Source organism: Macaca mulatta, chromosome 4, assembly GCF_049350105.2.
Source record: "Macaca mulatta isolate MMU2019108-1 chromosome 4, T2T-MMU8v2.0, whole genome shotgun sequence".
Classification (NCBI taxonomy): domain Eukaryota; kingdom Metazoa; phylum Chordata; class Mammalia; order Primates; family Cercopithecidae; genus Macaca; species Macaca mulatta.
Genome location: NC_133409.1, coordinates 35875385 through 35903264, shown reverse-complemented (window position 1 = coordinate 35903264; position 27880 = coordinate 35875385). Strand labels below are relative to the sequence as shown.

Sequence of the window (27880 nt, the reverse complement as noted above, 5' to 3'; positions counted from 1 at the left end):
TTCAAGTGATCTGCTCCCCTTGGAGTGCTGGGTTTACAAGCATGAACCACCGTGCCCGGCCCCCTAATGGTGTTTTTTTATTATTTATTATTTATTATTATTATTTTCGAGACAGAGTCTCCCTCTGTCACCCAGGCTGGAGTGCAGTGGCGTGATCTCGACCCACTGCAACCTCCACCTCCCGGGTTCAAGCAATTCTCCTGCTTCAGCCTCCTGAGTAGCTGGGACTACAGGTGCCCACCACCACACCTAGCTCCTAATGCTTTTAAATAGGGAAGGCTGAAAGCATTCTTACTTAGGAGTCAGAAGACTGAAGGCTACATTTTCATCTTGCCAGATATCAAACTATATTGACATTAGGCAAGTCAGTGCTATGATCTGCCTTTCCTAACTCATAGGACTTATTCTAAGGATATAATAGGATAATAAATAAGAAAAGTGACTGTTATAAAAACATAAGGTAATAGCACTGGGTATTTTTGCCTCTAAGTTTTATCAATCAGACACTTCTTAATCAGGAATACTGGGCAAAAATTGGTGACACTCTAAGCATTACCAGCAACTCTACCTTCACTTGTGGCATTTTAATAAGTTTTTAAATGAGTTCATTACATCACTTATTCCTAGCACTTTATATTCATTTTTACAATGGACACACAGACACACACACAGCTTTTGAAGTTTGCCCATCTCAGAGGCTAACTTTTATGAGAAGCCTTGTTAAACAGATTTAGGAAGTTAAAGTATAAACTTACATATAAGGTGAATAAACTAGATACATTTGGAAAGATTCATTCATGCATTCAAAAAATATTTAATGAGTGCCCAAATGTGGTAGGGTAAGGCTGGATAATGATTCCATGGTAGACAAAGCAAACATGGCCCCCCTCCTTGGCGGAGACGATGTGCTCCAGGAAGGTAGGTGTTAATATTAACAAATGAACAAACTGTAAATGTGATCAGCCCTCTGAAGGAAATAAAATGCTATGAGAGAACAAAATAGGAGACTTGAACTATTATAAATTTAACCAATTACTTGAGAAACAAAGTTTGAGTTTAAATCTGAAGGACGACTAGGAATGACCTCAGTGTCTCAAAGTCATTTTGGCATCTCCACCCCCAACTGGCTGCAGCTCGCTCTTAAAAAATTTCCTTTGCTGGTGACTGTCAGATCTGGGAAGAGTGTGTTTTCACTGCTTCAGCTACTGTCTGGCTGCCCTGCCAGGATCCCACAGAGGCAGCAGGTGGGCCGAGGCAAAGAGCAGGATCAGGACAATATCTGAATGTCAAAAAAGAGGGGGAACTGTCTGCAATGTATCTGCTCCATCTCCCTTTTTCAGGCACATAAAGCTCTCCTCCTGACCTGGTCTCGCCCTTCGGAGTAGCTCTGAGCTTTTGATCAAGTGTTGAAAGTAGGGGGAGGGGAGAGCAAACAGAAAGATGGTAAAAGAACAACCTGCAGAGGACGAACCTCCCAAGTCCACCTTTCTCAGCAGGTGGCGCCCAGCTGTGAGGCAGAGAGGAGCTAAATGCAAACTCCGTTAAAAAGAAAACACACTTCAGATGAGGACTTCACTAAATCTTTGTAACTTTTTAATGTCCTTTCAAGGACTGCTCTCTCCTGCCGGCTTAGCCCAAATGCATACTTATGAGCCCTCACACGGGTGGAAAATATTGCTGACCTTATCACCACTGCAATGGTATTCCCAAACAGTCCCGATCAGGAGGAAGAAGGGTTCCAAGCTTGGTGGTGTGATCTGTGTGGTCTCAGAAAGAATTAGCCACAGGAGAGGGAGCTCTCCCAACCCAGACTTCACAGGAGCCTCTCTGACTCTTAGAGTAATAATTAATGTAAGGCAAAAAAGTGAATGAAGCCTCCTGTTCATCCAAAAACAGTGAGCACCTGAAGGATGAAATGACAGAGGAGTGGCTGCTCATCCTTACGCTCATCCGTTCATTTATTTGTTCATTGCATAAATATGTGCAGAATGCCCACCGGGTATCCTCTGCTGTTTTCCCATGGAAATATCAAATCTGCACTTCAGACAATAAATCAGTGGTAGCAGAAGAATTTCAAGTTTTGTGATATATTCTGAACCTCATGTGATGGGAACAAGAAGGAGAGACCTCTAAATCAGAATAGGGCATCAGAGATGTTTCACTTAAGCTTTGTGCGAGTAGGAGTTAGCTCTATGAAAAAGGAGTAAAGGGGGCCATTTCAGGCAGGATTGGGAGCACTGAACCTGACACTCCAAGAACAGTGCAAAGTCAGATGTAGCTGGATTGTGGGATACTTGCAGGAGAGTGATGAAGATGTGGGAGGAAGGAGGCAGAAGCCCAGTGTTAAGGAGTCTTCTAAGAAGCTGAGGAGGCTAAACTATCCTGAAAGTGATGGGGTTGCTCCTCCTGTGTTTGAGAGACGGTAAGGAGGTAACTTACCTTCTTTGTGACTTGTTGACGGTCAGCATGAGGCTATGGAAGTTAGTGCATTGGGAAGATGGGAGCAGAGGAGAATCACACATCATATTTAGGTTTTTGGCTTGGGCAGGGAGTTGATATTGGCACCTATAATTTGAATCATGCAATACATGAGTTTTGTCTTTTGCATGTCATGGCCATATTATTATGGCTGGTTTTCTTTGCTTGGCTACCGTAAAGCAAAGGTGTGTTTTTTGTTCTGCAGTACTGCCAGAGAGACCAACTGTCATGGGAATTCTGGAGGAAACTTAGAAGTGAATCTATAAGGCCGCATCTTATAACATGACATGATTAATTGGAAGTTTCCTGGATCATCTGCATGTTAAGAGGGAGCATAGGATAGCAGACTTGCTGGGTTCAAATCTAATTCCTAGTTGTTTGACCTTGGCTGGTCTCATCCCTTTGTCCCAGAGCTGTCATCTGTAAGCTGGGGATGGTAATAGAAGCAGAAGGGCTTGTTTCCAAGGCAGGTTGTTAAGAATTTTTTATAACTTACAAGGTCGGCCATGAATGAACCCTTTTCGCTCTTAAGAGTCCAATAAAAATGAAAATTTTCTATCCCAGAGATAATGAGTTTGAGATACATGTGAAATGCAGAAATGGCACATTCAGAAGCACAAGAGCTTTGAGAGTGCAACAGGCTTCTGAGCAGGAGAGAGATTTGTGAGTCCCCTGAATGAATTGTGTACTGATGAAGCCTGTGTTTTGAGCTGTATTATCCAGGGCTAGCTCAGAGTTGAGGTCTGGGGAACAGAGGCCATAAAGGAGGAGGAGCCAAGAGGCAGAAAGGAAACAGGGAAAGGGGGGAGGTGACACAAGTTGCAAGGCAAGATAACTTCAAGAAGGAGAGAGTAACCAAGTATTAAATATGTCAGAAAAACCAAATGAGCATGTTTTTGGGAACTGGTGAACAGAGGTCAGCCTGGAGGCTTTGTCAGAGCTGTTTCAGTGTGGTAGTAGGGAGAGAGCTCTGTAACAGGTTGAAAACATATTAAGTTGAAAACCCAGTAACAGGACCTTTTGCTCTTCCATCAGCTCTGCCTGCCTTCATCTGAGAAGATGGAGAACATTAGGTGTCATGGAGCCAGTGGAGCCAGTGCTGTGATTATTAAAAACAGGGTCAATTCACCATTCCCTGGAACCTCTTAGACCCTGCATCCCCCCTTTAACCTGCAATGAATACTTCTAAATTAGTCGTGTTGTTTTTTCCACTGTTGTGGGTACATGAATGCCAATTTCTAAACAAAACAATCTTGTGTTTGTTTCAAAGTCGGGGTGATATGCAGGGTTTCAAAACCTGAACTCATAAGCCAAACAGGAAATTAACATTAGCTGCCTAGCTGACTTGATGAGAGAAAAGAACCCTGTTGGCTGAACTGAGCTCTAGCTAATCATGAGCCACTCATTTACATGTGGGCTCTGATGAGTGTCACCCCTGACCTTCAAAGAGAACAAACCTATTGACTTTCAGATAACTATTTCAGTTCTGCAGGCATATCAAGTGTGTTGCATTTTTATTTTATTCTGTTAGCCTAGTTGTGCTAATCTCATACCTAAAATTAGCATCTTATTACTGCTTCATTTTCAATATAGATTAATCACACCTCAAATGAGGACTGACTTCTTCTGCATAGAAATAAAAAGCCAGTTTTGGTTTAGTGAGTTTTAGGCATAGCCAGTTTTCACTCTGAAATGCTGTGGAATGTTCTCATTTAACATTGCTAAATCTACCAGGTGTTATCAATGAGTCAGTTATAATCTATTTGAACTCCCCCCACACAAGAGGTGCTGGGTGCCACTGCTCTAATGTGTACATTAAGACCAGGCAATAGTCACTAATTCCCCAAGGCTTGCTCTTGGACATAACCATTACTGACTATTATTTTTTTAAATGAAACTATCTTTATTGTTTTTTCTGGTAATAAAAGAGAGGTTATAACTTTTTTAAAGGGAGAGACAGTAGAAAATGTAAGTGATCCATAAGTCCCATGCTCCCAGAGATAGAGAATTTCTTTCCAGTGTGTATGTGTGTGCTTATCAATATACACACATACAGACATTCACATCCACACAGCCCCCTCTTTCTATGTAGGCTGATATTGTGATTCTTGGTTTTTCCTCCACTTAATAGTACATTATAGTTGTTGGTCCTTGTCGTTACCTCATCATTTTTCAGCAGCTGTTGAATGGATGAGTGATGGTTTACTTAACCCCTATTAATGGACATTTAAATTACCCCTCAGTTTTCACAATTATTACACAGCTTCAAAGATTATACTTGTTTGTACATTTTTGTATGTTGATCTCATTGTTTCTCCAGGGCAAATATGTTCAAAAGTGGAGTTGGTATGCCACGAAGATTGTTTTTTGTTTTTGTTTTTTTGAAATAAGAGTTTCACTCTTGTCGCCCAGACTGGAGTGCAGTGGCACGATCTTGGTTCACTGTAACTTCCCCCTCCCAGGTTCAAGCGATTCTCTTACCTCAGCCTCCTGAGTAGCTGGGATTACAGGCATGTGCTACCACGCCCAGCTAAGTTTTGTATTTTTAGTAGAGACGGGGTTTCCCTATGTTGGCCAGGCAGGTCTCGAACTCCTGACTCACCTCAGGTGATCCACCCACCTTGGCCTCCCAAAGTGCTGGGATTACAAGCATAAGCCACCACTGCTGGCCCACCAAGGGTTTTTGACATATTACCAAATTGTCTTCCTTAGTGGTTCTGCAAACATAGACTGCCACTAGCAGTTTGTGAGCATATGTTTCCCCACAGCCTTGGCAACAACTAAACATTATTAAACATTAAAAAAAAAGCTTTGCTAGTCTGATCAGGAAAGAGCATTTTTTTCTCCCTTGTTTAAACTGTGAGGAAAGAACCTTCTTTGTATTTTTTCAGTGCTAGTGAAGTTGGAATACGTGCATGCATATGCTACACACGGGCACGGACACACACACATAATTTGCATTTCTTTTGGTTGCCAGTTTGTGTCCTTTGTCCTTCTCCCTATTCAGGTGTCTGTTTTTTTCTCTTATAGAGATTAGTTGAATGGATGCCTGATGGTTTACTCAAATAATCCCTACTAATGGGCATTTAAATTATCCCTAGTTTTCACAGGTATCACACAGCCTAGTAATTTGAAAAGATGAGTAACTATGCTACATTTCCCCCTCAATTTAAAAAATTATTATTAAGGATTAAAAATGGCACCAAAAGTGGGGAGAGGGACAAGACAGAACTGACCGCTTAGAGACAAGCAAGCCATATCCACAGTTTCGTTTTTTGTTTTGGCCTAAATGGTGTATCTTAGAATTTGAATCAATTATTAATGCTTAAAAATTAGAAGATACTCAGCAATTTTAGAAAAATCCGAAGCCCTGATGACATTGAGCCTGCTCTCCCTGTGGTTACACTGCTGGTGCTTCGTAGGCGTGGCCAGCGTCAGTCTGGGAGGAGCTCTCTAAGTCACCACAGTGCTACTGCCTGTCATATCCTGTCTTTATATTGAGGCCCTTGGGGCCCAGTCTCCTTAAGCATCTATATTACCCATCTGGCCTCTGACTGTGTTGGGGTGGTGGTTATGACTTTGTTACCCTGTCCTAGGCTGTGTTTAAGAGTCTGGAAATGTAAAGAATATTTAATGTTAAACTGCCTATAGAGCATCTTCGTGTCTCTCCTTCAACCTTTTTTAATAAGGAAATAGGATCTTAGACATTAACGTAACCGCCACAGGTCACCTGTGCTAAGTAGAGGTTCATTTATCTCAAGGCTTTTCTGTTAGATACCCCAGATAACAATTGTTTAAACATGTAAATTTTGTGGGTGGCATCAGAAGGGAGTTTTGCTATGGCAACTAATTAACAAGTTTATGTATGTGTGTTGTTGTAAAGATACTCCTGTCCTTATGAGGATTACAGTCCAAGGACATATCGATGCTTTCTTGCATCAAAATAGTTGAGTTAGCATTAGGGCACATGTGAGTCTGGACCTGCTCTGTCCGGTATGGTAGCCAATACCCACTTGTGGCTATTGAGCACTTGAAATGTGGCTAGTTCAAATTGAGATGTCTTGTAACTATGATAGTTACTGGATTTCAGACATGAGAAAAAAGTAAATTATTTCTAATTTTTAAGTGAATTATTGAAATAATTTGGATATATTGGGTTTAATAACTACATTAAAATTAAATATACATGTTCCTTTTTATTTTTTGAAATGTGCTTCTAGAAAGTTTACATTCATTGCTTACAGTATATTTCTCTTGGACAGTGCTGATCTGTGGAGGGTAAGAGGGGTGAAGTGAGAGGAAAACCTTAAACTAATATGGCACGATGCAGTTTAGATTGTTTTTGTGTGTGTGTGTGTGTGTGTATGTGTGTGTGTGTGTGTGTGTGTGTGAGTGACAGAGAAGGAGAGAGAGAGAGAGACTGTTAGGAGGCAGGGAATAGTGTTTAAAGATATCTTTATTTAACTTTGAGGAAAAGGATTTTTTTCCCATGCTCCCTCAGATAAAAAGTGAGAGAGTTGGGTCTATAAATTTCTTTTGATTCCCACTAACCTTCCTTTTTCTGAAAGATGAAAGCTTGTTAGTATTTTTAAGCTCTTATTTGATGCTACAGAGAAATGTTTTCTCATTGCTACCCAACTTATGAACCTAAGGGTGACAAAAGCTCAGCTCCAATAGAGTATACTGAGTGGAGCCTGACCATAGTTCATTTGTCTTTTAAAAGAAGCTTTAAGATTTTATGGAACGCTTTTATATCAAATTCCCAAAAGATTTGACCTAGCAGAGTGAACTAGAAGACCTTAACAGCTTTAGGGCCAGCTCTGCTACTCTTAGAAACTCGTGTTACGGCTTCGGTGATTTGAGGAAACCAGTTTTTTAAAGAAGTAAGAGTCCTCGTGGGATATCATAGATACGGTTAATCAACAAAGAGAACAGAAAAAAGAACCTGATGTTTTTCCACTTAAACAAGAAAATTGGCAGATGAGAGTAATGGTAAACATGGGAGTTAGTAAAGACATGATGCAATTCTGTTGTTTTTTCTTCCCCCGTTTCCTCAAGCTCTTATTCTTCAGTCTTACGTTACAAATTAGTCCCTGGTACTTTCACTTCTGGATTCATTAATCTATATTATGAGTCCGTTATGTTCAAGGGACTATTATAGTTGTGTGTGAGAGAGGAACGCATAGGAACATGCATAATGTTCAGGGCACAAAAATAGTATGTTTGAAGAGAAGCCTAGATAAAGGGCTGTGAAGGTTGACAGGAGAAATGCTTCTGATTGGCCAACCAAGACAAAGCTCTCCAGAAAGGTTGCAGGAAAGCTCCTCTGTGCAAAGCCCCAAGGGCAGTCTGGATGGTTGGAGATTGGGGAGGGAGGAAAGAGCACGTGGGAAAACAATGGGAAGGATGTTGGGAAAGCAAACCTCCATTGGTTATGTGTAGAGTTCTCAGCACAGCTGGAAATATTTGTTCAAGGCAAATTGCAGACAGTCTTACATGTCATGTCCTTTAGTAATATGAATTTATCAGTAGTGTGTATGATTGACTGAAAAGCTACTAGATTAGATGAAGTAACCTGTAAAGACACCAAGATACTGGTTCAGACAGTTAGTAGTGGGGAGACTGAACTGGACGTCTCTAAGAGTAAGATTGAATTTAACTTGGAAACAAAACCAGGAATAAAATATCATATAGGAACATCATAGGAACATCTATAAAAATTAAATCCAGTATTTTTTCCCTTTTCAGTCAGATAGAGCTCAGCATCTGTATTACTCTTTGAAGTAAAGTTATTTTAGCACGTAGGCCTTTGAGAGTAATACAGTTCATTCACAGGACACAGGGCTCAGGAAGGTCAGCCCAGTCCCGAAAGGCCTGAAGATGGGACTTGGGCCTTAAAGGACCCACAGAAGAGCCTCCTGAGAAGGTGGGGACTCCAAACAGCGTGAGCATGTTCCGGCAAACCAGGAGAAGCAAAAGCATTTTGCTGAATTATTTGTAGAACAGATACTGTGCTTCATTTGACTGCAGAGAATAACACTGGATTTAATTTCTCCCTCTACTCAGCAGATACACAAATATCTGTGACAGAGGAAGATGGCAGTAGATTAGTGATAGCAGATTGGGTGTAAGCAGTTCTCAAACTTAATGGTCTCAGGACCACTTTATACATCTAAAAATCATTGAAGAGCCCAAAGAGATTTTGCTCATGTGAATGATATCTATTGAAATTTATCATAAGTCAAAACTGAGAAGTTTTCCAATTATTTATTAAGCTAAAAATCATCACATAGTGAAAGAAGTCTGTCTAGAAAGACTGTGTATGTTGTGTGATCAAACTGTATGACATCCTGGAAAAGGTAAAATGATGGAGACAGTAAGAGGGTCATTCGCTGCCACTGATCTCAAGAGTCTTAATATTGGGAAGTTATCAAGCTCATGGTGGCCAAAACACCATTTTCGACATTCTAATGTTCACCTAAAAGCTTGAATTTTATCATTGGCAACAAGTACTGTCAATTGTTTCTCTTGAGGCGACAGGCTCAACTTCATTTTCAATAAAAGGTTTACCTAGTATCCAAATTGAATAAGGTCGTTTGTCTGTCAATGATTCTCTCAAGTAAGAAATGTGGTTTATGAAAAAGCTGCTTCAACTCACAGTGCAGACATTCGCATAGATGCTTTTCCTCTAGACATTGTACTTCTGTATGCAGCGGGAGTGGCGTGTGCATACTTCCCATTTCATCACACAGAATATTAAAAAGACACACTCAGGCTTGAGATGTAGAATAATTAATATTTCTTCTGTTTCCTCAAGGACATCCTTAAGTGAAACTGTCTTGTCTATTTTACTGTGAGTGCACACTGGTAAAGAATAAGGTGTCAGGCTGGGCCTAGTGGCTCACGCCTGTAATCCGAACATGTTGGGAGGTTGAGGTGAGAGGATTGCTTGAGATCAGGAGCTCGAGACCAGACTAGGCAGTATAGCAAGAGCCTGTGTCCACAAAAAAATTTTTAAAATTAGCTGGGTGTGATGGTATGTGCCTGTAGTCCTAGCTACTTGGGAGGCTGAGGCAGGAGGATCCCTTGAGTCCAGGAGTTCAAGGCTGCAGTAAGCTATGATTGCACCACTGCACCCCAGCCTGGGTGACAGAGCAAGACCCTGCCTCTAAAAAAAAAAAAAAAAAAAAGAGTAAGGTTACCTCAAATATAGTTTGATTCCTCTGCTTTGACTTATGTAGGCTCAGCTGCCAATAGGTTTACTCACCGTTGTTTGTCTACACCATTGGTGAAAATGCCAACACACTGGAAAGGACATAATGTCTTAGTATGATAATGAAAACAGTTTTGACTCTATGATCCCCGTAAAGAGACTGAGCCATCCTCAGGGGCCACAGGCTACACTTCATGTATATTTTAGTGATAATACAGACATTTTAAGAACTGACTTTTTTCTGGGTTTAACCAAATGGAAATTTAGCATGCTTGCATTTTTGGCTCTGGAATTTTTATTGTGTTTATTTATTTAATTTTTGAGACAGTCTCGCTCTGGCAGCCAGACTGGAGTGCAGTGGCGTGATCTCAGCTCACTGCAACCTCTGTCTCCTGGGTTCAAGCGATTCTCCTGCCTCAGCCTCCTGAGTAGCTGGAATTACAGGCATGTGCAACCATGTCCGGCTGATTTTTGTCTTTAGTACAGATTGGGTTTCACCATGTTGAACAGGCTGCTCCCAAACTCCCCACTTCAGGTGATCTGCCCTCCTCAACCTCCCAGAGTGCTGGGATTACAGGCATGAACCACTGTGCCCAGCCAATTTTTATAATTTAAACAATGGAAATTCTGTTTAGAAATTAAAATCAAATATGCAAATTGAGGACCAAAGAAGAATAAAATGAAAAGTTCAGCATTTGAAATAACTGTCAAATCCATAAAGTATCATTTAAAATTTGATTTTACACCTGAGTGCACAGAGTTCAATTTTGCTTAGGAAATGCAGTGTCTTAAGACAGTCTTGCTCTGTGGCCAGGCTGGAGTGCAGTGGCACGATCTCAGCTTGCTGTGACCTCCGACTCCCAGGTTCAAGTGATTCTCCTGCCTCAGCCTCCCGAGTAGCTGGGATTACGTGCCACCATGCCCAGCTAATTTTTTTTGTAATCTTAGTAGAGACGGGGTTTCACCGTGTTGGCCAGGATGGTCTCAATCTCCTGACCTCCTGATCTCCCTGCCTCGGCCTCACAAAGTGCTGGGATTACAGGCTTCAGCCACTGTGCCCAGCCTTAAGTAAATATTTCATTCCTGTTTTCAGAATCTTTGTTTATATTATTGCTCTGTGGTAATTGAATGTTCATTAATCTGAAGAAATGTTGTTTTCTTGTGTTATTTGCATTGTTGTATTATTTGGGGGAAAACCACATTTTTGCATTTTTATTGAGACTTCTCTCTAGATGAGTGCTGTATCATTTAAAGGCAGCATTGCTAGTGTTTTCTGTCAAATGCTTCTTAAAATTAATTTACTGAGTCAATTTCTGGAGTAGAGCACTCAAGATTGAGATCAATACATGAGGCCTTTGTCTCTAGAAACTCAAAGATTGTGCTTTTCAGGTAAGATCATAGAACTTCTGTGTATGACCTTTTTTCACCACTGCTTATTGGGTGCACTGAGAGGGATAAATAACTCTCCGAGCCCTCTGTGAGTGCTTAAGACATAGAATTATACCTGTGATTAGATGAAATTGAGCCGCATTGATCTATTCTCACACTGGCCAAAAGAGGGGGACATAGACCAGGGAATGTGACTATAGTAGTTAGAAATGTTTACTGACATTGTATAGGCCGGGGTGGAACAGTGACACTTGGAAACAGAACAGTAGTATGAATGCTTTTATTTTTGTTGACTTGACCACAATTCTAATACATAAAGTATAATCCATATGCTTAACAGCTATTATCTTACCCAAACTCAGGATGAACCTTGTGATATTGTAAAAATGAAAGCATGTTGAATTAATGTCTATAATTAATGCCTGCCAGTTTGTATTGGCAAAGATGCCCAGACTTCTATGAATATGAGTAGAATTCAAGCTTAGAAAAAGAAAAGAATATTCTTGAAACTTTTACAGCTTTTACATGAAGAGCCAGTGCCTAGTTTTCAGTTTGGTTGGAATATGTAATAAATCATTTAGTCCCAAATTCTAGCCTGTAAAAAAATTGTCAGATACTAAGTTTACTTCTCACAGACATCTCACAGAGGACCGAAAAGTACAATATTTCTGATGTACAATATTTCTGATGCTTATGTAGCAGTGAAATTGGTGATTCTATCTTTATCTCTTCTCTTTCCCAGCTCAAAAGCTAATGAACGGTTTAGTACTTAGGAACATATTTCTACATGTGTTTAAGTGCAAGAAACAGTCAAAAAAGATACGTGGATATGTAAATAAAGTCTTCATACAATAAGTTACTCCCTGTTCATCCACAGCAATAAGAAACTGGGATGTTTTGACACAATATCTAATTAACTCAGAGTTAAACTTGATTTGCTGATTTTTAAAGAATGAGAAAGTAAATAAGTTGGCAATAAAATTATTCTGAAAGCTGTTTAGAATCCTAAGAGCACATCAAGGTTATCATTTATAATATTCATTACCAGAAAAAAAGTTTATTAATGGAAATAGATTACATTTTGAGTTTATTTGGGTAACTATGTCTTTTTCTCTCTATTTAGCTCAGTAAATGTTGAAGTTTTTTGAGATCAAGATCTATTCCCTTCAATTCTGACATATGCTTAGTTTCCTATAATAACTTTGAAACAAGTTTAATTTTAGCTTTTCTTTACAAATTTATGACTCATACAAAGTGAAATTTTTATTTTTGATGAAAACAGATGCAAAGAAATAAAGTGACATAGGGCCTAGAGAAAATGGAGACGAGAATCCTATACATTGTTCTCTGTAGGTTTTCAGGCCCTGCTAGCATCAGGGATTTGTTCTTTTAATAACATAAACTAGGCAAAATGGCAGCTGTGTTCAACAAATGATGCATATTTACTAAACAAAGCAAATGGAAATACCAGCTCTGAAGGAACAAGAACAGGTACCATGACTAAAGGTGTCATATAACTGCCAAATCCAATTTGATTGGTAGTTGAATCCATTTCCCTTTATCATCCCCCACATTTCTTTTCATAATTACTAACCTAAAAAAAGACTTTGTGTTTTCTCCATTGATTTTTTTTCCCCCTCCGGCCTAGAATCAAGTAGAAGTACTAGTGAGTAATGAAATAGCCTAAGGCAGACAACAGGGTAGAAAACAATGAAGTTGATTAATCAATCTGTCCTGAATAATCAAGAGGCTGTAGTATTATCTGTGATAAATCTAAATGGTAGGGACTTTTTTCATTAAAGCAAGACTTACTTTTACCTAACCAAAAGAGTGTACATTCTAATTGACTTTGGGACCAGTGTCTCTTGGAAAAGACATTAATTACCACTCTCCACTGTCCTTTGTGATTACCTATCATTTGCCAAAAGTTTCAACCAAGTTGAAATATACAATGAAACAACTGCCGCCTTAAAACCCTTTGCTCTTTCAGGGCCATTGCACCATCATGGGTTGTTTTAGTCTTCTCCACTTACCTTTGATTGTGGGCTTCTGTAAGACTCTGTGGCTTTCACTTACTCCTGTGCTCACATGAGACTTAGTTCTGTCTGTTGGTTTCACTTATCGCTCGTTCTGATGCCCAAATCTAGATCCCTAGGCCTAATGCTTCACCCAGGCTGTAAGCCTTCATTCTTTCCTTTTTTTGAGGTCCCAGACTGCAAACCTTATCCTTTCTTATACTTCCTTCTTCACCACCACACTCTGATTATTCTTCTTAGTGGTGCCTCTCAAATTTCTCTCCCACCTGATTTCTGTGGTGACCACTCAAGTTTGGGTCCTGGCCGTCTGGCAGGAATGCCTGACATTTTTCAGCTTCCTCATCCAGCTGGACTCCTGCAGTGGTCTCCTGACCGTTGTTCCTGCCTCTACTCCTTGCTGGCTTCAGCCTATTCATCACACTGAAGCCACAGCAGTGTTTTCAAAAGGTAAATTACGCCATGACAAACCCTTCCTCACAACCAAAGAAGAGGCAATCCCAACCTCCTTTACTGGGCTTATCATGTCCTGTATGAGTGGCCAACCCCAGGTTCTTTGACCTGTCTTTTATCTCTCCGTGGCTCTTGTACTCTGCCCTGGACCATTGCAGTAGATTGCCAACTGGTCTTTTCGTCCGAATGTTTTTTCTTAATTCATTTTTTTTTTTGGTCTATTAGATCAAGCTGGTACTTCTCAGGTTATTAAAGAAAGAATAGACCTAATATTTTGTACCTTTATTTACTACTCACTATACCAATGCTTAACTTTAGTAATGTCCATTTCTTCACTGTCCTATTCCTCCCATTCATTTCTGCATCCTTACTGTCATAATAACCAGGTACTTCTTCACCTCCATGCCTCTTTCCTCATTGTGTTTTTCCACCTGAAGCACCATTTCCATTCATTTTAGCACAAAGAAAATGGGCTTTGACTTTCCCCCTCCCTGAGTATAACTTTAAAATCTACCCTGGTTTCTCTCTTTAAATTCTTACTATGTGAATTGTCTCTGTTTTATGCTAATAAATTCTTTTGCAGTGAACTATTAATTGCCAGTTGCTTTCAGCATACTTGTCAATTCTCTAGGTATTACAAGGCCCTTGAGAGTGGAATAGTGTCTCATGCTTGTCTTCTGGTAAACATACTATTTACTGTAAGACTAGGCAGACAGTAACTGTTGATTACTTGACTGAAAATTTGATGAATGTTGCCTAACTTTTTTTCAAGCCTGTGTTTTTGGAATATTTAAGCCTTCTATTTTTTTTCTTTCCTAGAAAACTATTTTTTAAACAACACTCAACTTTGTGAACCCCTGAAGATTTTTTGACCGTTCCGAGTCTTAATACCACACCACTATTCCAGCGAATTTATGCTACAACTGGTAACAATGACCAGAAGCCTGAAGAATTAAAATGCCGACACCAAACCTTTCCTTACCAGCTCTGGTCTATATTGCTCCCATGCATTTAATATATTATTTTGTTTTATAACCACTTCTAAATATTCTTGGTTCTTTCTTTTTTGTTGTTGTTAATTAAGGGGTTTTGGTTTTGTTTTCTGTTTACTTTGTGTGCAACTACCTGCTTTTAATGACTCACTTTGATCAAATGACAGTGAACAAAGCCAGCCCAAGCTGGTAAGGTGCTGTTCACCTGAACAGGTGCTGTTGTGCAGAAAGGAAACTCTGTGACTAATTTAGATAGTGGCTTTCCTTCTTCTGGATTCTTTTCCTTGAATTCTCACAGTATATATTTACGGAGTTTCAAATTGCAGTAAATATACTGTATGAGAAAATATTAATACAGATAAAAAGCATTTCTTACATCCTGAAAATTTTCTAATACTTGAGAATTTCACAGGGATGTTTTTTATATTGGACCCTTTTGACTTTCCAGTCCTGTGACTTTCTACTTTTAGTAGAGAGTCAGAATCTCTGGACTGGAGAATTATGAAGAAGTTCACTGACTGTGCACTGTGCTTAGAGACCCTGCCGCACCACAGTGCCAATGCTTGTCAGACACATGCCCTTCGGCAGCATTCCAGAACAGGAGGGAAGAGAAAGAGAAAACTCTTTCTTCCCTTCTACTAAAAGATTCAGGCAGCTTAAAACCTTAGTGCTTTCTTTCTTAACAAACCCAAATTTCAATTCTTTCCATTGTTTGAACACTTGGGTAGAACTCTCGCTTTGTATTAAACCTCCTTGTCTACACGTGTAAAACTGACCTTTTGTTATTGAGCAGGCCTATCTCTTTCAGCTAGTTTGATGATTCACACAGGTTTGAGGACGCTGGGGAGAAGGGGAGGGGCTGTGGTGGTGTTCTGTTGGTTACAAGAAAGTTATACCATTTAAAGCTGGTACCAGAGACCTGATAGGGACTTATTAACTATATTGAACATTTTTTCCTTTGCCTTTGACCCTATGTATAGTTATGATGCCAGATTAGATTTATAGCAGCTTCAAGTTGTATTAAATGATATTTTGCTTCCTGTAATACTGTTACAAAATAAAGTTTGTTTATTCTCTAAACTTGTCACTTCTCTTTTTCTAAAGGTTTTTTAAAAACAAACTCGAGTGATTTTTTCATCAGAAGTCTTAGTATTTTGTGAAAAGGAGCATTTCAAAATCTGTTTTCAGCTCTTCTGTAATTTGATGATGCTGCCAACATCACTATTTGAAACGGTGAAAGCGACGTTGAAAGTTTGTAAATGTAATGTTTAACGTGCCAGATTCCTTCTGCCTGGTTACATAATCCATTCCAGCTTTTACAAATTCTCCAAGGGATATTTTCGCTTGTTTTCTTTGTGCATTTTTCATTTTGTTTTCAGGAAATATTTTAGCTGTACCATCTGAATCTTGCTCCTCTGCTTCATGTCCTTCTTTACTTTGTGTCCACTGGCCCTCTGTGTTTCAGGCAAACTAGGCCCCTGAGGGGCTGCATCCCAGTCTGATTGGGATTCTTTCTTGTAAAAGTTTCATTGGGGCACACCTGGTTATGGTGCTGTTATCGAGCAAATAACCAACAGGGTACATTTCTTGTGAAGTGTTATATAGAATTTTTTTCTCTAGTCATTTAAAGTAAGTACATTAAATACAATTTGCATAACTGTCGTCTTTGAGATCTGTTTCCACTAAATTATCTCTCGCCTTGTGAAAGGCCTTTCTCACTTTCTCTATAATTATTACAAAACAACAACTCCCTGGAGAATCCAGTCTCAGCAAGCTAAGCCTCAGAAATACTGTGGAACCAAATGTGATTTTGCAAATGTATGTCTCATCAGAAAGTTTGTATAACACTCACATTGAAATCATCGGTTGAGCTTCCCTGGGTGTCTTGAAGACCATATTTGCAGTGACAGGAAGAAAGTTTGTCGTCACAGGTCCTGTGGACTAAGAAATTTAGTGTGCGGGGATTAGGGCTCAGTTTTATTCAGCTGGGACAGCAAGAATAGGGTTTAGGGCTTGGTGGCCATTGAGAGAATCTGTGGGAATTAATACCCACAGAGCCACTTGAAACAGTGGTGGTAATTATTCCCACCTGTGACTACAGGCACACGGCTGTCTTTGAAAAAAAAATTGTATTATAAAATGTTTCTCTGGCTGTTATAATCTCATCTGGTAAACTGGGCTAAATGATAGAATAAATAGGAAAGAAAGTAGATCAATAAGATTTTGGAACTCGGATTTGAAAAATTTGAAAAGTGGAAAGAATATTTTTAAATCCCCAATCTGTTTGATGGTAATTATACATTGGATGGTATTTTTGAGTACATGTTTTCTGCTGTCTTCTGCTTGTCACTCACATGTTAGACTGTGTGTCATTGCCTACATTGTGATAAATTCGAGGCCTCTTCTGACTGGCACACCAATTATAAAGTCAGAAAGCAAGAATCTTGTGAGCACACTTTGAAAATTATAATTTTTTCGTAAATGGAAATCAGAAAATTTATTTTCAAAACGTGCTTAATGTCGTGAATTCTGAGAGTTATCAGAGTTCTGAATTTTGATGGTTATCAGAGTTGTGAACTCTGATTTCTGATACTCAGTCTTGCCAAAGAACTTGAGATTTCAACAAAAAGCTGTTCTTATTATCTAGGAATATTTACCTCTTCTGAATTTTCCAGTTGCTAAATTATGTCTGGAAAATTCTGGAGGCTGTTACCTGGCCAGATTATTTTTTAAAAAGGTTTGCAAATAATATTTCAGAAAACATAAAATTTCTGTTTTATCACCTAGGTTTAGGATGTCGAGCAGTCATGGACCTGCAGTTTCCCAACACCAAATTGCCAAATTACCAACATGATTATCAAGAGGGATGGAAAGATAATATTTACAGCTTTGAGTTCATTCTATTACATTTTTAGCTGGTCACAGTGGCTCATGCCTGTAATCCCAGCATTTTGGGAGGTAGAGGCAGGAGCATAGCTTGAGGCCAGGAATTCAAGAATAGCATGGTCAACCTACGGAGACCCTGTATCTACCAAAAAAAGAAAACCAAAAACAAATTCAAGTGAGGCTGTGCACTCCTGTCCTGTAGCCAGAGGCTGAGGTAGGAGAATCACCTGAGCCCCAAGAGTTTGAAGTTTCAGTGAGCTATGATTGCACCACTTCACCCCAGCCTGAGTGAATAGCAAGACCCTGTCTCCAATATATTATATAATATGTACATATTATATATATATATATATATATATATATATGGTTTTTGGTAAATTTATTGAAAAATAATGACAATGTGACAGAAATTAAGGCACCTATTAAAGTGTTTTATTGAAGGCCTCCAGTTGGAGAAACATTATCCCTATTGGTGAACTGTCTCAGATTAGAAACTGTTGAAATAAGATTAGAAACTGTTGTAGTGAGACCATTTCGGGTTGTGGGAGCATTTCTGGCCCCTGGTGAAAGGCCTTGGAGCATAGGTTGCAGCTGAATGTAGGATTATGTAGGGAGATTGCCGACTTGGTCTAGGTGGAGGCCAAGACAGCTTGTTTTGGCAGCAGGAATGCAAAGGACCACAGCAGTTCAGGCCTGAATGAGATCTTAAACTGGACCTATGAGAATGAGAAGAGCAAAGGCGTGACTGTGTGGCTGCTTGGGAAAGCTGTGCTGGATAAAGGATTTGACAAATTTGTTAGCAGTGCCTTCAGGAAGATGATAAACCCTGGAGACTTGTTCCTTAATGGGAAAATGAATGTGTTTCTGCTCCTCTCTACATATAAAAAACATTCATGAATCTAGTCAGTTTCATTGGAGATTCTCTATTTTCATTGGATGGCAGAGAAAGAAACGGGTCTTGCTCTGAAGTACTTGGTAGTGCTTGGTGCTAAAAACATGTCTGTATAGAGCTCGTCTGTTATCACAATAGCTGAGATGGTGGACCAGCACCTGCCAGAGCCGGAACTGGGCTTCTAAAGTGCCCATTATTAGAGGAAGATGGAGCAAACCTTGATAGCTGAGCCATGAATTTGGCTGGCAGCTGCCTGAGATAGGAAGATGATGTGTCCTTTCACACTTTCTGTTAAAGAAAGCATTTTTACATAAGCTGATTTCCACCAGGGGCTAAAAAGAGATCTCTCCTAAAACTGAAAGAATATTGTTATTCCTTCCATATGGCAAGAGCACTGTTATTCTGAATTAGTTCAGTCTGAAAACCGCAGCTGACATTTTCATTGTAATCAAGGGCAGTAAAATGCAGAAATGAGTGTCTTTATTCTAGCAATAAGTTTTATATTATGCAAGAAGTGCAAATGGAGACTACTCACGGAATGGGTATCAACAATTTTAGAGTGGGGCTGAGGGGAAGAAGCAGTAAAAATCCAGCACTGGTGGTGTATTATTGCTTTGGGTCATCCACACTACCTTTTGTGTGACCGTAGGCCACCACTGAAACGGGCATTTCTTACAGGTGACCACATTGATTATGTTTTATAAAGTGGATCACTCAACCTGTTAGTGTCCTGCACAAAGATTGGAACGTAACCAGTCTTACACTTAGAATGCATTGAACATCTTTGATTTATGTTAACTGGAAGAATGTGGGGAGCACAACAGTAACCACAATCTAGTTTAACTACCCCTAGAATTAAGTTTCTTTTCAATTACTATGTTGTCTCTTTTGGGCTCCCACTGAAAGAAGAATTGCAGTGAAATGTTGACTTCTCTGCATAGTTAGAAATAGCTCCCTGTATTTTGGTATTACAGGCAAAGACTTGTATTCTCCTCCCCAGGAATTATGTGAACATTCCGTTCTTTCCTTTTCCTATTACCAAATTGCCAACATTTCCACGTCACATCATTTTGAAAGCTACATTTGTGGGTGAAACATACCTAGTGTGGGGATACTCCACTTGTTTTGTTCATGTTTGTGACAATAAGGATTTGTAAAAGCAATCAGAAAAAGGAGAGAAGCAAAATCGGGTCCAAAAATGATACCTGAACAGTGTCATTTAAGAGCTGCTGAACTACAAGAGGAGCAAGTGGAAATATTCTTGCATACAGAATCTACTGAGCTCTCTCCAAGGCATTCTTCTTTTGCTATTCATTGGATCTCCACCAAGGTTTCTTCACCTCTAAAATCAGAATAATACGGGTTCCCATGGGATTATGTAGTAAGGTGCTGCAGAATTTTATTTTTTAAATATGCCCTTTAGAGCAGACACAGTCACAATAAAAGTTAAAAAGTTACAATGTGTCCAGTGTATATACCCAGGAAATCTCTTGGTACTTTTCAAGAGCTGCTGTTTTACTGAGTCTCTGAGAAGTCCTCTCGGATAATAGCTGCCACTTTTCAATAAGGTTCAGAACGAGTATCTTAGTATTCTTTCTATTTTGCTATGGTTCTAGTTTATCAACCTATTTTATTAGCTGAACTGTTGAACATTGCTTGCTGACCAGTAGAAACTCATTGTGCTTTAGTTATTGGAAAGTCCCCAATGTCACGTCCATTTCATTCTCCGGTACAGGGAAGAGCCATCCTTGGGATTATGTTGGCGATCACAAGTCTGGGACAGTTCTTCATTAACTGAAAGGAAAAATATTAGTTAATAATTTGGAGATATCTGAGTGCCACTGGTCATTTAGAGTTTATAAGGGGTATTGGCCAGCATATCTGACACTGAGCCTTGGCAAGTCACAGAAGTCCAGGTCTTCCAAGCAGGTCATATTACAGGATCTATCCTTACTTCCTCAGCTACAGCCAGTGGAAATGTAAAGGCTTCTTTCCAAAGAATGGCCCTGGTTAGAGCAGAAAAATTACCACTGTAATGAGAATTGTTACATGCTAAGTATATTTAGATTTTGTTGATTAAGTTGAAAACAGCAAGTCACAGTGTCTGCCCCTGCTCATCCCTCCCAAAAATGTGTTTGGGCTTTAAGAGTCTTTGGACAGGTCAAATTAGTTTCTCCCTCTTACCTTTTGGCATATTTTACGGATGACTCTATTTCAACTTTTTGCAACCTGCTCATTCCTTAACCCCTTAATATATACTTTCAGTTAAAGCTACTCTACTAAAATATTAAAACTCAACCATGACATCAAATTACTGAATCTAGTGGCATTTTCCAATCCCTAGTTTTCTTCCTCAGTAGCATTTGACACAACCCCTCTTTCAGCCTGCCCCCATCGTTCTCCTCCCTTTGGCTTTTATAGTGTGCCACCTCTGTGCTTTTATCTGCTCCTTGGCTTCAACTATTATGTCTGTGGTGATAACTAGATTTGATCTTTAGCCCTGAGATCCCTTTTGAGATCCTGACACATATTCGTTGGGATCTTCCTGGCACATCAGAAGACACAGCTCTCTTCCTGAAACCAGTATACACAACTGATCCTGCTTTCACCCTCAAAAATTTTGTTTTCAGAAGTATAATTAATCAAGCCAGAGACCAGGAGCTTCTAATCTCATGGGAGATAACAAACATGTTTATAGACTTGAACCTGAAAATGCTCTCCTAGGCTCCCACATAAAGCCCATGCAATTTATCCCTTGCTTGATACCTTGTATGCCGTGTACCCCAGGACACATGCACTTTCCCTCACCAGGCCTCCACAAATGCTTATCATGTTAGTCAGGGAACGTACATATGCGTTGGAGAGTGAAAAGCCCCCAACGACATGGGCCTCAAGATTTAATAGCCAATACTTACTGAGTGCTTGTTCTGTCCCAGGCACTGTGTGAAGCTCTTTGCAATCTTTGTCATTCAATTCTTGTGATGACATGATGAGCTAGTCATCATTATTAAATTACTGATGAGCAAACTGGGGCAGAGAGATGTCATGATGAAGTAATTTGCCCAAGATCAGAGAAACTGATGAATTCAGGATTTGATCCCAGGCAGTCTGACTTCAGATCAGCTGCTGAGTCACACTGACTTTCCGTAGATTATCACTATTTCAAAGGTATTCCTTTGAGATGGCCCATGGCTTAGACTTTTAACTCACTGAAATATGAGTAATTTATTCCCTTTTAGTCTTAATTACCAATGGCTAGCTGCACAATAGGGTGCTTTGAATGAGGGACCAGTATACAGATTATAGAGCTGAAAATGGGTGACCTGAAGCATGAGATAGAAAAAAAGTGAACTTGTAAGAGTGGAGAGAGAACTGGAATGGAGAGTCCAAGAAGAAGCTCGTCAATCTACAGTGAATCATCTACCCATTGAATAAAGTGTCTCTCTGCTAGGCACCAAGTGGAGAGTGAGAGAAGTGAAATAATGCCTCCCTCACCTAAAAGAGCTTGCAATTTGACTGTCATTTCATTTCGTTGGGTCTATTTAGGAGTGTGTGCAGAGAGATTCGATAGGCAGGTGGCCTTGAAAACGCCCAAGGTCGTGGTTGTGGAAAATCCTGCAAGCAATGCATTGTGCCCTGTTAGATCACAGGTAAAGAAATGTGATCTGACTCAGGCAGATCTTTATGTGGAAGAATCACCATCATCAATAATTATTATGACCCCTGTTATATTAAGAGATTGATCAAATTCTTCAAAGATTTTGTAAAATTCTTGCCTTTTTAAAACTGTCCCACAGTTGGTGGTAAGTTGTTTATCTGCCTGGACCAAAAGGATTCAACAGATAGAACCCCTACTGAGGACTCCATACTCCAGAGGTGGTATGTGGGTGAAGAGGGTTATCTCAGCAGCCAGCCAGGGTTCGAATCCTCTTTCCACCACATTCTGGGTAGGTAACCTTGGGCAATGTACTTAATTATCCCAAGACTATTTTAATAATAGCTACTGTAATGCTATAATGACACAAACAGTGCCTTCTTAGAATTCTCAAGCCAGCAGGGATAATAATGACTAACAGTTGTTCGGAACAGGCACTGTTAAGAACCTTATATGTATTACCTCACTTAATCACCATACCAGTCCTCTAGTATGTCCTGCTGTTATTTCTATTTTACAGAGCAGGAGACTGAAGCTTCAAGAGGTTGAGTAGAGTGAATATGAAGTTCAGTGAAAGATGCCTAGCCAGCCTGTATATTATCAGTACTTTAGTTATTTGTTTTAGGATGTACATTGCTGAAGACCAAGACCTGGTCAACTACCTGACTTTCTTTTTGGGTCCAACTCCGTGCAAAAACGTTTAGGCATTTCAGTAGACACATTTAAAAAGTTTTTAAAATAATGACTATTTTTGGCCATGTTTGTCATTTTAGACAACAATTTGTTCCTGATCAGGGTGATGGTGTTTTGGGGGTGGGGTGGCCTGGAAGTAGAGGTTTGGGAATCTCAGGACTTCGGGAAATAAGAAAATGAAAACTTCCAACCTAGAAGGTGCAAAATGTCCATGACAATGGCTGATGCAGGGTTTGGCTATGGGAAGTTCAAGACTCACACTTCCACCCCCAGAGCTACTCCTCAAGGAAATTGACACAGATTGAAGAGTGCGGGATGTTAGAGAATTTTCTTTCTTCCTTTGTGAGAAAATTGATGTTGTCTACATACTAATTAAATGTACATGCACCATTACCTCCTAAGGCTTGAAGTGTGGGGATTAATGTTGAGTGATTACAATACCTCCACATGCTTTCCATCACATCTTAAAATGGCTCTCTTGTCTGACAGACCCAGCTGTATGAGACAGGCAAGCTGGTTTTCTGTTTTAGAATGCAGGACTCTGGGGTTCTGCGAACATGCCAGTTAATCTGTCAATGTCCTTCTCTTTACAGGAACAAAATAGAAATGATTACACTTGCCATAACCCTGGTTGGAAGATTAACGACATGACATTTGACCATCTGTTTACAGTTTTTTAAGTGGATGCTGCGAAATGGAGATACAAACTGGTGATATTTTATTTCGAGTCCAGTCATCTCATTTGCCTTCAAACTGGAGAGAAGACAGTACTACTTACCCTTAGGAAAATGGTGCCAGAAAGAACTATAATTTTTCAAAGCTACATACTCTTAGAGTTTGGGTGGTTTTTCTTGTTAGGAGAAAGGCATATTTGGAATTAAAGCGACCAGATCAATATAAAAATGAAAACATCCATAGTCTATAGTTGACTGCTAACACTGGAAAATATAATCAATAATTTCTCAAAAAAAAAAAAATAGATGCACTGATTCCATGTGGGAGAGGAGGGAAATACAACCAAAAGATGGTTTGAATATAAACTTCAGGAGAGAATATATACTACAGCTTGCCCATCAGCTGCTACCCTGACCAGGAATCTGTCAAAGACACCATCCAGGGCCCCCACTTTCCTCACCCAGCTTGCGTTGGGCCCAGTCACAACAGAACAAAAACTGCCATCAGGGAGGACTACTTTAGTCCACTCAGCTATGCTGCCCTTCTTACAGGAAAGGGGTCTGGATCCAGACCCCAAGAGAGAGTTCTTGGATCTTGCACAAGAAAAATTCAGGGTGAGTTTGTAAAGTGAAAGCAAGTTTATTGAGAAAGTAAAGGAATAAAAGAATGGCTAGTCCATAGGCAGAGCAGCCCCGAGGGCTTCTGGTTGCCCATTTTTATGGTTAGTTCTCGATTATATGCTAAATACGGGGGGATTATTTATGCCACCCCTTTTTAGACCATGTACGGTAACTTCCTGCCGTTGCCAGGGCATTTGTAAACTGTCGTGCTGGTGGGAGTGTACCAGTAAGGACGACCAAAGGTCACTCTCGTCACCATCTTGGTTTTGGTGGATAGGTTGTGGGTGGCTTCTTTCTGCAACCTGTTTTATCAGCAAGGTCTTTATGACCTGTATCTTGTGCTGACCTCCTATCTCATCCTGTGACTTAGAATGCCTCAACTGTCTGGGAATGCAGCCCAGTAGGTCTCAGCCTCATTTTACCTAGCCCCTATTCAAGATGGAGTTGCTCTGGTTTGAACGCCTTTGACATCCTCACTAAGCATCCTCCAGATGGTTGGCCGCCACTGGTAATAGTGCTTCTAGTCATTAGTGTTCTTTCCAACAATACATTTCAGATGAGACCCCCATTGCGTTAAGTAACCGATGCACAAATTTTTGTTCTGCCATGATAAATAGCTCCTTCTGCCTCCTCAGTCACTCTTCCTGTAAATCCTACCTGCAGCCTGGAAGCTCCAGGCACACTTCAATTAGAGCAAGCCCAAGTAGGAGACAATGGGGAAAAACCACAGAAAATGGAGGCTCATTACCTGGCTGAGGGTGCCCCCTTCACTGCAGAGGATCCTGCCCCTGGTGAAGTGCTCAGCCCTGACATTTGGGGAAAAGACTTAAGGGAAAAGTCCAGGTTATTATTGTAGCTCTTTGATCAGACATTTAATGAGGCCAGAGTCAGAAACATACAGATTTGCAACATCTCCTCTAACTTCTGCTGATTTTGACAGATGCCTTATGTGGTTTTCTAGAACTGGGATTATTTTCTCTTAGTCTAAAAAACCCATAGTAAAAATCCATTCCAGTATCTGGGACAATCTCTGGTATATGATAGACTGACAGATATTTGTTGAATAAATGAATGAGAATTATCACTATCCAGAATATGACATAAGTTTGGAGTAAGCTTTAAAGTTGGTGTAACGGTTCTACCCAGTGATCATGGACCCTCATCGTGAGAGGCTGACATGCTTGCTTTCCCTTGAGTTAGATCCTATGCTACAAAAATAAAGGCTCTGAGATGGAAGGGACAGACTTACAGTTGTGGGCAAGTCTAGAAGTCAAGAAAAGTCAGTAGTGCGTCAGAATTTGGAATGAAGAAGGGGGAAGGAAGTGTGAAGAAACGAGGTTATTGGGAGCCTCTGCTCCCTTCACTCAAATCCTTCAGAAGTAGTTTCAATTGTATTGAGTTACAAACTTGTAGTAACTTTTGTCTGAGACTTGATCTCTAGATCACTTGCACAGTCAGGGATGTGCTGAAGATAGGAGGGCATCACCGTGCAATCATCACAGAGATGTACACACATGGAGTGGGCTGGCACTTGGACTGCATTTCCCCTGCATCAGCCCCTGTGATGCCAGGCCGTACCCTGCACGTTGACTTTTCCAGGGCATTCTAAAGGAATGTGATTGATACATTTATACCTCAGAATTATCTAAATAAAATACCATAGACCCATTTACATGTTACATATTACAGACGTTTTTCCAGGAACGAGTAAAACTATAAAACAGATTCACCCTCTTTTTGCAGAGTCTATCCCAAATACCAGATGTCCCACCGAATTAACGGGCCTGTAATAGCTGGGAAGTAGAGGCCAATAAAGGATCTTGATATCCATGAGGCTATCTAGACCTGTACTTGCTGCAGTTTTTGAAATACTGAAAATTTCATCTAGCCAAGGAGGCAGCTGGAGATGAAACTTGGAAACTACAGGAAGTCTCCAAGTCCCCAATGGTGACATCAGCATCCTTTTATTGTCCCTGGGACGTTCAGTGTTAATGGGAGGCTGAGATGCAGTGAGTGTTACTGATGGGAATCTTTGCAACAACTCTGAAAAACTTTTCGACTTGGAAGACACTGAAGGGAAGCCATGATTAGGGTATTGGGAATTTCTTATTTTCTCTTCCTTTTTGGAGGCTGCTTCCGGGATTCAGTGGTAATGAATGGCCGGGTGACAGAGCATCCAACAGACTGGTCTTAGGGCAGTGGAGGATAAACTGACTTAACAAAGAAAAGGATTTATCACATGGCTATTATAGAGTGAGGCAGAGTATGGCTTGACCAATCAACAAAAGGGCTGTTCATAAAAATGAGACACACAAAAAATGAAAGGCTAGGGGGATATTTGAGTAAGTTATGATGAAAAACTTGATTCCATGACATACTCTCTGTGTCTTCTCGGATTACTTTATGTTCTCAATCTCATCTTAGGAACAAATATCCCTCATTGCACTTCTGTTAGTTAGGCTATATATTATAGCATTAGTGATTTAAGATTTTGAACATCTGTTTATATAATAACATACATGAAGGCATTTCTTGGACCTGCCAAGCTTTTGTGGAAGAGGAGGGGTTTTCAAATTTGTTTTAATATGACACTATCCAAATTAAGAAATATGACTGGTCTTTGTTGATTTTGCTAAAATAGTTATTATCCTTGATGATATTAATCTCATGTGTACTTGGCACAGTATTAACACATAGTCTATCTAATTACAGCCCAGTTTCATTAATTTTAATTATAGCAGAATAAACAGTGTCAATCCAAGACCCAAATGTCCATTCCAAATCACCTTAAGTTTCCTGAGTTTTTTAGTTTTGTTTTGTTTTTTCCACCTTAAGACTGTAATCCCATGGAATGTTTACACCAAGGTCAAATATTTATCTATCAGGGCTTTACATTTACAAAGACTGTGACAGCAGAATGTTTGGAACATTCCCTGACCAGAAGTTCAGTGGATGAGAAAATTGTGTGTGTGTGCACACACATGGGCGCATACACACGCACGGACATGCATGCACATGGCCACATAAACACATCTGTAAAGAAGGCAGACCATGATCAATGTTTTCACGTATGTGACTCTATTGCCTTGAGAGAGAGAGAGACAAGCAGCCACACGTCAAAATTGCTGATTCACAGTGTATCTGTGATGTGCTACAGGTGAGGCCCCCTACAGCAGGCCTTCACATCCCGGCACAAGATCCACACAGTGGATCAAACTTGGCCAGATTGGTCAAGGAACTTGAGAGAACACTGATTGAGAGACCTACAAAAAAAAAAATGTGTTTCTCCTGGCCAGAAAACACTGACAGTGCATCAGTATATTTCAAGGTGTGCTGTGGGAAAGGATGCCCAAGTCCTTCCATGTGTAACCTCACACTTACCCTCAATCAGTTTGATCCTGAAGTAGGCGATGAGGAGGAGCAGCAGCAAAGTCACAGGGAGGAAAACCCCAGAGAACAGGAACCAACCAGGGAGCTCCCTCATGAAAGCTGACAGTATAGAGCCCATTGCCAACCACACAGACCCCACGGGGACCGTGGGAGTCACAGTCGGGACCAGGGCAACTTTACTCTGAGGCTGCACTTGTTTTCTTCTGGAGCTCTGGCCTTTGTTCAGCATGTCTCAGTGGAACTTTGTGTGGACTTTGCTCTATTTAAATAGCCTGCTGAATTCTGATAGGATTGCTGGCAGGTTACTCTGTAACTCAGCTACTAAGTGTAGAGGAATTGAAAAGTCCGTCTTCCAAGCTCTTTCAGAGATAAGTATGTATCTGGCAGGGGGTAGGGATGACCCTGGGAAGCTGAGTTTTTTTTCTGTGACAAGGTTATTTGGAATGAAAATTACCTGACCAAGCAAACCTCGTTATTACATATATTCTTTCTATGTATTCTCAGACATAGA

General features: G+C 40.2%; 2 protein-coding genes across 51 annotated transcripts in view; one reads left to right on the top strand and one right to left on the bottom strand.

Annotated features, from left to right (window-relative positions):
• EPB41L2 (erythrocyte membrane protein band 4.1 like 2) overlaps positions 1–15638 on the top strand; it is a 227960-nt gene extending 212322 nt beyond the window's left edge. For all 50 annotated transcript variants that reach the window (XR_013416203.1, XR_013416205.1, XR_013416204.1 and 47 more), the window contains one exon: positions 14386–15638. The gene's annotated coding sequence lies outside the window, so the exon portion shown is untranslated. The remainder of the gene's footprint in view (positions 1–14385) is intronic.
• Positions 15639–19713: 4075 nt separating this feature from the next.
• SMLR1 (small leucine rich protein 1) lies at positions 19714–27619 on the bottom strand. The gene is made up of 2 exons (XM_001104212.5): positions 27361–27619; positions 19714–20130 (listed from the first exon to the last, which is right to left on the bottom strand). Exons 1-2 carry the CDS (start codon positions 27596–27598, stop codon positions 20045–20047), a joined length of 324 nt encoding a protein of 107 aa, XP_001104212.1. The 5' UTR covers positions 27599–27619; the 3' UTR covers positions 19714–20044.
• Positions 27620–27880: the final 261 nt, after the last annotated feature.

Bases quoted from the DNA above. Each gene is read 5' to 3' on its own strand.
- SMLR1 (XM_001104212.5), bottom strand. From the start codon at position 27,598: ATGCTGAACAAAGGCCAGAGCTCCAGAAGAAAACAAGTGCAGCCTCAG. The intron at 20,131-27,360 runs GTAAGTGTGAGG...TTTTCCTTTCAG, and splicing joins CAGGATCAAACTGATTGAGG to TTAATGAAGAACTGTCCCAG.